This window comes from Lepisma saccharinum, chromosome 21 (genome assembly GCF_977018435.1).
Source record: "Lepisma saccharinum chromosome 21, izLepSacc3.1, whole genome shotgun sequence".
In the NCBI taxonomy this organism is placed as follows: domain Eukaryota; kingdom Metazoa; phylum Arthropoda; class Insecta; order Zygentoma; family Lepismatidae; genus Lepisma; species Lepisma saccharinum.
The window spans coordinates 55,144,491-55,158,042 of NC_139249.1; the positions used below are offsets into that span (position 1 = coordinate 55,144,491).

At 37.1% G+C, this 13,552-nt stretch overlaps 1 protein-coding gene across 4 annotated transcripts in view; it reads left to right on the top strand.

Annotated features, from left to right (window-relative positions):
* Ranbp16 (Ran-binding protein 16) overlaps positions 1 to 13,552 on the top strand; it is a 176,387-nt gene that overhangs the window by 40,408 nt on the left and 122,427 nt on the right. For all 4 annotated transcript variants that reach the window (XM_083142982.1, XM_083142983.1, XM_083142984.1 and 1 more), the window contains exon 10: positions 3,450 to 3,555. In XM_083142982.1, the coding sequence (XP_082999108.1) occupies positions 3,450 to 3,555 (106 nt within the window). The remainder of the gene's footprint in view (positions 1 to 3,449; positions 3,556 to 13,552) is intronic.

Sequence of the window (13,552 nt, forward strand, 5' to 3'; positions counted from 1 at the left end):
ACGATTTTCTTGCTCCTGTGTGCACACGCGCTGATTACAGGCAAGGGTGGAAAAGGACCCACCCCTCTTCCTTTCCTTTGACATCTAAAATGGGGAAACCAGTTCTGGATATATTCTTGAAAACAAACAAAAACCATAGAACAAGTAAAAAAAAAAAAAGTGGCCCTCCCCCTGCCCCTTTCCCCAGCTCAGTCTCCGCCACTGGTGTGCACGGCAATGTTGATAATTGCAGAATTCAGGTCCCCTTTTTTTTATATGCTGTTGTCTGCATAGAAATATTGCCCGTATTATTGTCTGTTGCATGGTAAAACGTAAAGCCGATAAGGAAATTCGATCTCCAGAAAGGAAAACAAGAGTTAAAATAACTTCATGTTCTGCGCCTTCTGATAAGCAAATCTGTAAATTGAATTTACTTTTCTTCAGAACCATTCATCTGAAGAAAGAAAAAAAAATATTCAATGTAGGAATCCTCGCTGAGACTGATTAAAAAGACATTATTCAAGGGGAAAACGATTGGAGGGGTGGGTGTTTGACCGAGAATACTCCTAAATCCAACATTAAATCGCCGATTAACGTGAGAGTGATCTACCATTTTGATATGTGAAAATGCACAGTTTCATAAAGCTTGTTTTCAGCAGTGTTGCCACATGAAGGGAAATTTCCCTTTTTGAAGGGAAATTTGGAGCTAATTTTAAGTGAAAAGGGAGATTCGATGAAAAATAGCGAATTTTCAGGGAAATTTTAAGACAAACTAAACATTAATTATATTAAACATTATAACAGATTCTAGTTTTGAAAATGAGAACTTATTATTTTTTTAATTTTGTCGTATAGGCCTACTTTGTTCTGAGAGGAAGGGTGGAATTTGGGTTGACCCACATCTGGCTACCGTTTTGGGCCGGAGGTCTTTGGCCATTCACCCTTATGGGTGTGGGAGTCCGAGGGTATTGTTTATCTAAGCTTTCCCCGGTTCTCTGAATTTTGCCTCAAACACTGCACGTGCAAACCATAAAGTTATCTTTGTCGCAAACCTATCTTTACTTCAGTCTTCATTGAACACTGGGTGTGTTATTCGTCGTGTGCGAGTGTTTGGTGGAAGGCTGTGCCCGTCTTGGACGACGGGAGAACAAGGGAAGCAAATGAAACTATTTGCAACTCCAGAATATATTAGAAAACGTCGTGGAGAATTATCGGAAGATGAAAAAACACCGCGGGAACAAGTTAAAAAATTCCGTGCAGTGTGGCAAGAAGTGACCAACAATGGATTAAATTTTAATAAAAAACTTGCTTTGTTTTAGAAGTTTCCACCTAATATGTGAAATTTACCAGAATAGAACATTTGTTCAGGTATGTACTATATATCTTTTTTAATAAAACGCGTATATCCATGCGCCGAACTTAACATTTTTATGGGAAGGCAAAAATGTGATTTTCTACACAAACTCTTCATATGTGCGCCTTTCTAGAACAGCATTTTGTGTAGAATATTTTTAATTTTCTTCTGATGGTGTGATGAAGATAAGGGGCATTGGCCTTCCTAAATCCAATCTCTGTTTGTGTGTTTTGCTTTTTACTGATGAAAGTCTTCAGTTGCCAACTATAACATAGTTTTAGCTTTCATATCAAAACAAAAAAAATTAGCTTGGTTTCGAAATGAAATCTAAATCTTCCAAAAAACATTAAAAAGTTATTGATTTTATTGTTTATTGATTTGGTTTATTTTACTTCGCTTTTCTGCCACTCTTGGCTAATTGCAAAGATGGGGATGAGTAATGATATGATGAAATTTATGAATGGACACTCACAAACAGCCATGCCCAGGCCGGGATTCGAATCCGGTACCCCTGGCGTCGTAGCATTTAAAAGTTAAATTGATTAACATTTTATACATACGAACATGGGTCAAGGATAATATTTAATAATTATTATTAATAATAATAATAATTCTTTAGATGAAGGGAGAAAATGGGCGGAAAAGGGAAATTTTACCCCTTGGAAAGGGAAATTGTGCTTACAGATTGTGGCAACACTGGTTTTCAGTTCATTTTATGCTGATGGGCTAATCGGGACTAAATATACAGTTTAAAGTGAAATTCAATTCCAAATCGGAATGATTATCGACTGCGACGCTGTTTAATGACGTGTCCTAGAATACGCATTGGGAAACGCACAAGTTGCGCATTTCCTTTTTCATGCTGGATTACAATGCAAGTCAAGGAAGGAGTTTGGACTGCTCCCTTGAATGGGGGAGGAGGGGGAATGAAGTTGGTTGAAGCAAAGAAAAGTGACTTTTTTTTACGATGTATTTTACACAGCCGAACCAGAACGAAAATTACAGCCTTGCTTTTTTTTTTTTTTTTTGTCTGGTGCCTAGAGAGGTTGTGTTGTTTCTCCCGAGAGATCTAATCTTACCAGTTAATCTTGTAACAGACAATGCTCCAGTAGACCCGTATAAAATCCAACATTCATTCTGCCCGATTATCTCCCGACTTTTGCTGGCACCATTCTGACTGGTGTCAAGATTCTTCGAGTTTTGCTTGCAATAAGCTCGATATTGTTTTCCTTTCCATTGGTCTCAGTGCAAACGGGTTTCTCATGAACTAGAATTGTAAGAATTTCCTGGAAAAGCAACGACTGTGCACAATTGAAAGAAAGTAACATTATTTTAAATTCTTTTTTTGTGAAAACGTTTTCATGTTCTATTTTCCTTCTCACAACACGAATTCTGTGCATAACAGGTTGTATAACTACCAGGATAAAAGATGTTACCGTCTACTAGGCATCTTTGTGACCGTTTGAGCTCCATTTAAGCTGAAAATTGGTGCAAATTCCAATAACGACCCCTTCGAAATAACGACCCTTTTCCCGGGAACTGTGAAAGGTCGTTGAATCGAGAGTTGACTGTACGTGTATTGTGAATTTCATTTTCCTATGTATGTTCGTTCAGAAATTATAACGTTTTTTTTTGGATCCGAAAGCTAGTGGGACACCCGTTATAATCTATATAACCTTAAGATATCATGGATCATGTAAGAAGTATGTGCTACTCACAAAGGCCAAAATGTCACTTGAAAAACAAGTGTTGGTTTTGTGCAGAGTGTTCCAAGTTTATCTTCATGAATTTAATGTAATCACCTTTTCACCCTCACCATCAGAGGGATTCAGAATAAGAAAGAAACAAAAAATACAGTAATGCAGGAAGTTATAGGGAGATTCTTAAATAGGTGGATGCTTGCACTTAATTTTTTGTACAGTATGTTGTTTGCCCATGTATCTGTGTGTTTATTTTTATCCTATTTCTTTATTTTGATTCCCTTGCGTAGATAATAGTATTTGAGTTAACCTTGTGTATTTGATATTGGTGTAAATTGGTGGCCGTATATTGTTTTGTTTTTCAGTATTATATGTAATTATTTACCATTCCATGGCATCTTCTATTTTTCTTTCAGGGAGACTTACGTGGTTGGTGTATATAATAGGTTCAGCAATAGGTGGCCGTGTTTCATTTAATAGTAACGATGAACATGATGCAATGGATGGAGAATTGGTGTGTAGGTATGGGATAATTTCTATTTTTTTAGAAATATTTTTTAATTAAAAATAAGTAATATTTATGAATACGAAGAAAAGCTAAATTTCGAAGAGGTGGAAATGAACATTTACAAGAAACCCGGTACTACGAGCTTGTTCACTGAATCTGGTATATACCTATTTCAATTCATATTTTTCAAGGAAATAAATTATAATATTTAACTACAAGCTGTATTGCTATAGGCATGCATATTTAGTTCTTGACGAAAATAATACATTGTAATGTTAATTTTTCATGTTTCTGAAAGGTGTGAGGTGCATTTTCCTACCCTGTTTTGTGACGAAATGATGCAAAATGAACTGCAAAATGCAAAATAGACTCTTAAACATGAAATTTAGAGTTTATTTACCGACGCGACACTTTCTGAATTCAGAATTATCCTGTGTGTTATGCAATTCACGGAAAATTAATTAATTCTGCTGTAAATAATTGAGAAGCAAAAATGGACCCCTTTATATATTAATAAACTTAATATTCTGGTAACGACATAAATGTGCTATTAGAAGGCATTTGTTTATTTTGTTAGTAAGTGCAGTTTTTAAATCAAATGTGGGATTATGTTCACATTTTTGAAACCAAAATGTCATTTTATATATCGCTTTTTCACCGCTATAACAGCGAAATTTTATTTTATTTGTACTGCTTTTGAACCTGAAATTGAGTCTGTTTTTGTACCGAAATTTTGCTTTTTTATTTACCAAAAACATGTGCCTCTATGTATTGCCCATTTGTGCTGTCATCTGGTGACAAAATGTGCACTGTGAATTTCAAATAGTTTTCACATTGTGTGGATTTGCAACTTTTGTGTATTGTAGTTGCTCAGCTGATCCTGACTTGTGAGATACAAAGTTGTCATGTCACATATTCTCACTGCATTGTCTATCAAATATTTTATTTTTATTTTGTTCAGAACAAAATATTTAACAAGAAAGAATGTGACTAGAATGGTCAGTGTAGTGCTAATCTACTACTGCTAATGGTCAAGCACACTGCCTGCTTAAGCCTAATTCTTTCCCCAGGGTTGCTACGCGACTGGAAAACCTGGAAAACAGGGAAAAGTCAGGGAATTTGGTTGGTCAGGGAAAAGTCAGGGAATAGTCAGGGAATTTTGGATATTTTCTGGAATTTGCGCACATTTTGGAGTTGCAGGAGAACCAGTTACAAAATGAACAAACGGTTCATTTCCACTTCCAAATTCGGTTCTTGTGATTCCAGTCCCCCCAAAAGATTCAGTTCAGAAACTTGTTCCTCTCGTCATTATGACTTCTAGTCTGTTACGTACAAAATTATGGTTCCTTTGCATTTCAGTTCTATATTTATTCACTCTTGGATCCGTTCATTTTGCGACTCGTTCTTGTGAACCTGTTCAAGACCGGAATTTGGAGAGGCGTGAGATTTTTCCTTAGAGAACAAGCTACTCAAGACGAAACCTACTCACCAGCCATCCTCAGAATTTCTTGCGGAAAAAATGTTGCTTTAGCTTTGTGTGTGGTGAGGAAATTTTCTTTCTGCAAGAACACACCCGTTCGGAACCCTTTCTCTTTTGATACGTGAAGCAGAGCAGGTTGGTGTTCGGACAGTTCATCGGTTTTGGATCTGCAATAAAGCTTGAAGAGCAGAATTTCACGTAACTGTCTGTGGTTGACGTCACACTGGACGGGTGTGGATGCTGAGTAAAAACAAAGGGACTCACTACTTCGTGCCCCCCTTGAACCCGTTCTGTGAATTTGAGTCCTTCCTTTGTGACCCGTTCAGAAGCAACCTGATCAACTAGTTCATTTGCTCATTGTCGTAGTTTTTACATTGCAGAGATGTGTTACACCCCAGAAATTAGTGATTTTATGCAGTATCAGTGACGTCATTATTCGAATATGCACGTGTTTTGTGCATGTAGAATGAATTTATTTTTTAAAAACTGGTGCGAAATAGAGGAATTAAACGTACACTGGTCACACATCGTTGTTAGGTTACGAATGTTGGTTTCATGCCGATAGTAATTTTACGTATTGTTTGCGTGTAGAATGAAATTATGCTGAAAAGTGGTGAAAATGAGCCCAAGTTCCTTTTGTTTTATTACGATTTCATCATGCTACAAATGCAACTTTTACATGGTTCGATTTCGATTTATGTCTGTTAACACATACTGCAGAGTTTTAGCGATTACTTAAGATTTTGTGAATATATGCTTTTGTGGTTAAGTTAGGAATGTCAGGTTTGGTTGTCTTAGAATTAAAATAAAGACCCTGAATGCACTCTATTAAGGTTCCGATTTATTTCTACATTCATTCCCACTAGTTTACGATACTTACTGTCGCTTGTCAACCGGAGAATACCTTGTCCGTGGGAAGCTTGTATGATTGAGTAAGGTCATTTTGAAGTTTTTTTTTTCAACATAAAAAAATTTTTTTAATCCAAATAGTGCTCATTATTTTAAGGAAGGTTCAAATTTCGTGTCACAATGATTGCCAAAATTCTATGATAATTAGTCTTCCTGCTAGGAAAATTTGAAAAAAAAAATCATAAAACATTCAGAACTGTTACCTTTTAAAAGACAGATTTCGATGTTTTCCTTAATATAAAATTGGTTCCAGCATGTGGAAAACTCGAATAATGGAGATATTTGATTCCTAAGTATGGCCCGCGTATATATTTTGTTTAGGTGTATGGTTGGTCACCGGCCCCATTCAAGTTCTGAATTTCCGTAATATGTACTATTTTCAATAAGTTAAAAAATATAATCATTAAACTTATTGCTTATTTTCTAAAGGTACATGACCTAATTTTCTGTTTGTTTCTCATTTGTATTGATATAGGCTAATTGAGGTTGTATACAGGTTACATTGTAAAGCTTTGATATATGCCACATTTTTTTATTGATTTTTTTACACAGCCTTAATTGTAATGACTTAGTGAAAATGGGTAAGTACAATAGTTATTTATTTTTTCATTGAATAGCATTGTATTAATCACTTGGTAAATTTTCAGCTAATAACTGTGTATATTCATATTCATAATAATTAACGTGCCTGCATATTTAATTGAAAAACATGAGGTTCAAAAGCAAAAATCATGACGACAAACATGTCTGGAAAAATTTTATTTCTGGTCTGGAAAACCTGGAAAAGTCAGGGAATTTCGTAATAAAAAAATCGTAGCTACCCTGTTTCCCTCTCCCAAGACAAAAAACTAAATTCACATTTCTATTGTAAATAAGTGTTATTGTATGATTTTTTCTGTCCAAACTCTTTTGAAAACCTTCCATTCCAAGAAGCTTCCAGGCATAAAAAGATCTGCTGCTAAAGTTAAACCAGAAATTGTATGATGTTACAAAATATATATATATGTATGAACTTTGTCTTACAGGAGTAATATTTTGTCCAGTTTATTTGTAATTTAAGAAGTAGAAAATGATCTAAAAGTTTGATACTTTGAAAGTGTTCAATTCAAAGTTCACATTTTTGAACCCCTTGAATTTAACATTTACATGGTTTTCCTGTAATTCTTTATTTCTGGGCATGTATCCAATGAATGTTGTGGTTTTGAAGTATTAAAGTTGAGATTTACAGAAATTTGTTGAACTAAAGAAGATGATAATTATTTTTTTTCTATGAACATAGTAGCACAATATCAGTTTTGGAAAGTTTGTAGCAGCTAGGGTTTGGGCAAATATGAATTATAATGCGTAAATAGATCCATACCTGTAATTCCTTATTTGAAAGCAAAGTAGCCTGGTTGGTAATACACTTGCGCCAGTGCTGTAGAAGTCTGCTGCTTAGGAAACAATCCTTTGGTTGGAGACATGCTCACTCCTGAACACCACGTATGACATCCTCTTCACTACCAAATTTTTGGCTGCTCAGTTACTCCTTGAGGGAACCGGAGTGGTGATAGACAGACTGTGAAATGTCCAGACTGTATGGAGGATGTGGGACAAGGTTCCATTTATGTTCCTGGATTGGAGCCATGGTTCGAGCAGCCAAGTGTGAATGGGCATTATTGTGCAGAAATGACACTGTCCTTTGTGACCATTTTCTCTTGTTCCCGATAGCAGTCTTCACTGTGCCTTCCTGGACCCTTATGTAATGTTCTGCATTGGTTGTATGATGTATTGTATGCCAGCCAACATGTGCAGTTATTTTTGTCTGTTTGCTCGAATGAGTTCAACACATTCATTGTTCTTGAATGTTAAGGACATTTAGATCAGGCGTGCATGTGGTTCATTTTCCACCATTTCCATACCTTTCTTAAAGGCAATACACTACATCACTTATACACACTATTCTCATCGTATTGTTGCTTCAATCTGGCACACATTTTGAACATTTTATGGTCTGCTATGGTCTTCTGTGGTGATTAATTTGATTACAATGCTCTGTTCCACCTCTCATGAGTAACTCATTGCACAGCAATAACCGAGAGGCAGTGAAACTGACATTGGACAGTGTTGCCAACTTCTCAATACCACACCTGTTCCTGCACCAGGCAGCAATGTTGCACTATGTATAAATTATAATCATATTTGCCCAAGCCTCGTAGTACAGAATGGCATTTTTTGTTGTGTGTGATTAATTTGTAGCTAGAACCAATTTTGAAACAATTATACAAGCCCATGATTTCATGATAGATGCGGTAAACACGGTTTAAGCATTACTACATGAAGTTTTGTGTTTCCTCATTGCACAATTGGACAGTTTTTTCCTATTAATTTTGAAGGTTCACTGTCTTCATTCGTTAAGGGTATGGAGATGGTAGCACATCACTTCTTGGTTAGTTCCCGGGACACAGTAGTAGCATTTTCTCCCTCTTGGCAGCGCTGATATGAGTTTCCTGGCTTGCATCATCTGTTGTGCTGTTATCTGCTTTCCGTTGTCAGGTGGTATTGCCATGTGGTGGTTGGGGGCTTGGTCGCCTTCTGCGTTGTTTTGATCTGTGTGGTGTAATTCCTGTGGAGGAGATGGAGTTGTTTCTGGTATGGAGGTGTTGTGAACGGCCTGATCCTGGTGTGTATTTTTTGTCATCTTTTATGTGTTCATCGATCTGTTCTTGAAAGGTGTGAATTGTTCTACCGATGTAACTGTCGTGGCATTGGCATGTGGCCCTGTAGACACAAGGGATGCAAGTTTGGGAAGATACTATCTCCTAAAGTTGGGTAAGGCTCTTCCAATTTGGGATACATTTCCCACATCCATACTCCACCCATCTAGTTTCATCATAGAAACACTATCAAGGAAACCCATGCCATCATCTAACAGAAACCAGCACTGAACCTGGACAATGGACAGGGACACCCAACTGGGCATCTCATCCTTCAAAGATCTAAGACACCATAAAAGGAATTGATGCAGTCCCCCCCCCCCAGACCTCCCCCCATACCCTGCAAATAACAGAAACTACACCACACTGAGCAACACAACACAGCAGATGGCTCAACCCCCGAACCATCACATGGCAACACCACCTGACGACGGAAAGCAGAAAACACAGCAGACAATACAGGCCAGGAAATGCACACCACTGCTGCCAAGTGAGAGAAATAGCTACTACTGCCGCCTGGGAATTAAGCAAGAAGTGACGCACTACCATCTTCGCTCCAGACGCCATGCCCTTATAGTAGAGGAAACGAACAGGAAAAAATGGCCTAACCTGGAAATAAATGCAACATATTTTTTTTTTTTTTTTTTTTTTTACCCCCAGATTGTGCAGAATGGTATAGTGAATAATATATTAAAAATCTGCCATCCAAATGTTTGGGAAAAATCCGGCATCTTGGAAAATGGCAGCAAAAATTCACCTTAAAAATTAAAAAAAAAATAATATCTCAAACGGTCCAAGAAGTAAAGATAACCAAAATGAAAGAGCAGAAAATTTGCTAAAGCATGTTTGTTTTGTTTTTTTTGTTTAATACAGCTACTATAAATCTTAATGGAATTAATTGAATTAGAAAGATTCAAATATTTTCTTCAATTTTTAGAATTAATATAAAAGTTGGTTTCTGACACAAAGACAGCAAATACGTAAGGAAGTATGTAATTTACGTTGTAAAGTTACTGAACCAAATTCATAGCTTATGATTTCCTCTAGAGATTGTTTTTTGTTTTGTGCCCTTAGAAAGTCAGGGGTTGAGGAGATATGTAGTTTAATGCAGAGTCATGTTTTCTATTTCTTATGGTATTAGTGAGAACATAATATATTGTTTTCTGCAGTGTTTCGTTCACTTGCATTTGTTACATGTTCTTGTTGTTCATAAATGTCTTAACTGAGCGAGGGTGTGGGAGGGGCAATGACAGTTTACTTTCTACTTACTGCCATTAGAAATAATTGTATTGAAAATTGAATTTGTGCAGATGATTGTGGGTCATATCCGCTGGTAGACAAGGATTAGCATTAAGTGCGCTTGCACACATACCAGGATAGTTTTTGGGACAGCATTTTTTTTTCACACACATCGATACAATCGGGGTTTTTCGCCATGACCTTGCAGGGAAGACACGAAAGCCTGATGGCTCCTGCCCTGCGTTGCCAACCTCCTGATAAGAAGTAGTTCTTTAATCTGTTAAATTATGCTAAATGCTCATAAATTGTGCTAGGATCTAAATAATAATAATAACGATTATTTAATATTACTGATAATTAGTAACAGTAATTTATTATTATGATTATCTTTAGGATGATTGTAATTTTAAGTTATGCATCTATTTTCCGAGATGAGTTCAACATTAAAGTAGAGAAAGTTTAAGATGATTCGTCGCGTACAAAGCGGAACATTTGTTTATTTGTGCCCCACAACTTTCTACCGATTCTTGCCATGAAATGTTCCTCGCTAGGTAAATGGGAGAATAAAGAAAAGATGAGAGGAGGGAGTGTGGTTGCAGAAGCATGTCCCTGGACCGGAAATAAGATTTTAATTTCCCAAAATATTGTCTTTTGAAGTGAATTTCTCCATCCCAGAGGAGCAATTTCAAATTATGTTAGATTTTCCCATTATGCAAACACAGAGTGCTAGGTGTCAACAAAACTCAAATTGTACTAAGGTTGGCATCGCTGCCCTGCTTGAAAACAACTTCCAGCCAAATGTTATATCTTGGGTCTGTGTCCTTTTTCTCACTGCCCAAAGTGCATGGGGCTGGGCCCAACTCTCGATGTTGAGTGGTGCTCCAGATGCATTCGACCATCCTAAGGTCCTTGCAGAAAATTTATCGAGCAGGGCTATGTGTGCGCTTGTTCCATTTAGCCCTGTTGTTTCTTGGTGCACTCGATGTCGAGGTTGGGCACACTGTCAATCTTATCGGTACGTTTGCCAACATGCTAGGAGACCATAGTGCGGGGAACAAAAAGTGTGTTTAGGAGGGGGAAACTGCTTCTCATATCCCAGGGGAACTGCTCCTCATGGCCCCCCACCCCCTATCTGCCTCCACTAATACATGGAACTAATATCATATGGTAAAATACGGTTCTAAACCGATCACTTTGCCTTATAGTCCATTGCAGAATTTTTAATAGATACCTGGTGCTAACGTTAAATTTCATCACTCTCTCTACATACAGACGTGCACTGGTAGCACAGGTGTTGCTGCTGATGCAGCCAAAGGAGAACATATGCATAACTAATTGTGCAAAACTAGTTCAATGTATTGACAGTGGCTGCGAATAGTTCCCCACCCCCCAAACACCCTTTTTGTACCCGCACTATGGTCTCTTAATGCTAAGCCTTGTCTACCAGTGGATTTGACTTCACAATCATCTGCCCAAATTCAATTTTCAATACAATTCTTTCTAATGGCAGTAAGTAGAAAGTAAACTGTAATTGCCCCTCCCACACCCTCGCTCAGTTAAGATGCCTAATCACCACTACTGTGTGCATACATTTATGAACAACAAGAACAACATGTAACAAATGCCAGTGAACGAAACACTGCAGAAAACAATGTATTACGTTCTCACTAATACCATAAGAAATAGAACACATACATTTAGGGAAACACATGACTCTGCATTAAACTACATATCTCCTCAACCCCTGACTTTCTAAGGGCACAAAACAAAAAGCAATCTCTAGAGGAAATCATAAGCTATGAATTTGGTTCAGTAACTTTACAACGTAAATTACATACTTCCTTACATATTTGCTGTCTTTGTGTCAGAAACCAACTTTTACGCTTATTCTAAAAATTAAAAAAAAATATTTGAATCTTTCTAATTCAATTAAGATTTATAGTAGCTGTATTAAACAAAGAACATAATTTAGCAAATTTTCTGCTCTTTCATTTTGGTTATCTTCACTTTTGGGGTACTATTCACCATTTGAGATATTAATATTTTTTTAATTTTTAAGGTGAATTTTTGCTGCCATTTTCCAAGATGACGGATTTTCTCCAAACATTTGGATGGCGAATTTTTAATATATATTTCACTATACTATTCTGCACACACTGGCACAAAAAAAATCATTTGTTTTGCAATTATTTCCAGATGAAATCGTTTATTTCCTCTACTACAGGGTAAGTCAAAATGATGGACCCAATTTCAGACATTTATTCTGTGAAATATAATAAACAAATGTTATTGTGAGACATGTGCTAAGAAAGGTAAACTGTCAGTTGTTTTTTTTCAAACAAATCACAAGTGTTCTGTGTGAGCACCTCGCGTAACACGGCACACATCAAGCCGATAGTCTATCTCCTGCCAAAACTTGTGTAGCATGTTGCGGTCAATATCAGCAATGGCTGCTGTGATGCGGGCACACAGGTCATCCAATGTTGTTGGAAGTGGTTGTACGTAAACATGATCCTTGACAAAACCCCACATGAAATCACATGGGGTCAAGTTGGGGGAACGAGGTGACCAATGAAGGAGAGGTCGATCCTCCGGAGATGCACAGCCTATCCAACGTTGTTCCAATGCCCCATTGACATGGTCCCGAACGCTGCCTTGGTAATGCGCAGGGGCACCATCCAATTGGAGAATGAAATCTGCGCTATCCTCTGCAAGCTGTGGAAGGAGCCATAGTTGCAGCATATCAAGGAAAACAAGTCCTGTCACAGTACGTTCATGGAAGAAAATTGGCCCATAAATCTTTTCATGGGAAATTGCACAAAAGGCATTCACTTTGGGAGAATCGAGTTTGTGTTCCACAAATTCATGGGGGTTAGCAGTTCTCCAAATCCTTACGTTGTGTCTATTCACTTTCCCTGAAAGGTGAAAAGTTGCTTCATTACTGTAAATTAACCTCTCAGAGAACCCATCCGTTTCCATTAACACTATAACGACGGCTACAATGACTATACGTTATTGTGGATCGGGTCTATTCGACCCGGGGAAATATTATACTCTTTTTTCAGGCGTTCAAATTTTCTAATTTATATCAATGACTGAAAATAATGTTTCAGGTTATTTATTAATGACATTTAACCATTTACATGTTTCTAATATGTAACATGTTTTACAGAAGAAATTTAAACATTGAATAACATGTGTTATAAAGAAATACTTGAGTTTTGATTATAATAGTTTTCTTACATTTGGAACATATTTGTCATACGTCCAGTTATCATTAATGATTTGTAAGAATTTACATATTTTTATTATCTACTTTTTGTCAAGAATAACATTGATCAACATGTGTTACATAGAATACGTGAGTGCACAAACGTTTGCATACATTTCGAGCACACTGTTTTCATTTTCCGATCGATTTTGGATGGACAAATATAACACCTTCTTCTGGATTGCTTCTGTACACCTTCCTCTTCATTTGAACGTCCGTTGGTTTGCTCGTCCATTACTAGTTTGCCACTGAGCTCCTTTCCCAGGTACTGCAAGAACCTTCTACGTCTACCCGATTTGGCTCCCAATTCTTACGGATGTACTGTTTGGTACAAAACAAATGCATTTAGTGCACTGAAGTCGATCATGTCATGAAATATAACCATGGCCATCTCCGAGCTTTTCGTTTCGCACTGT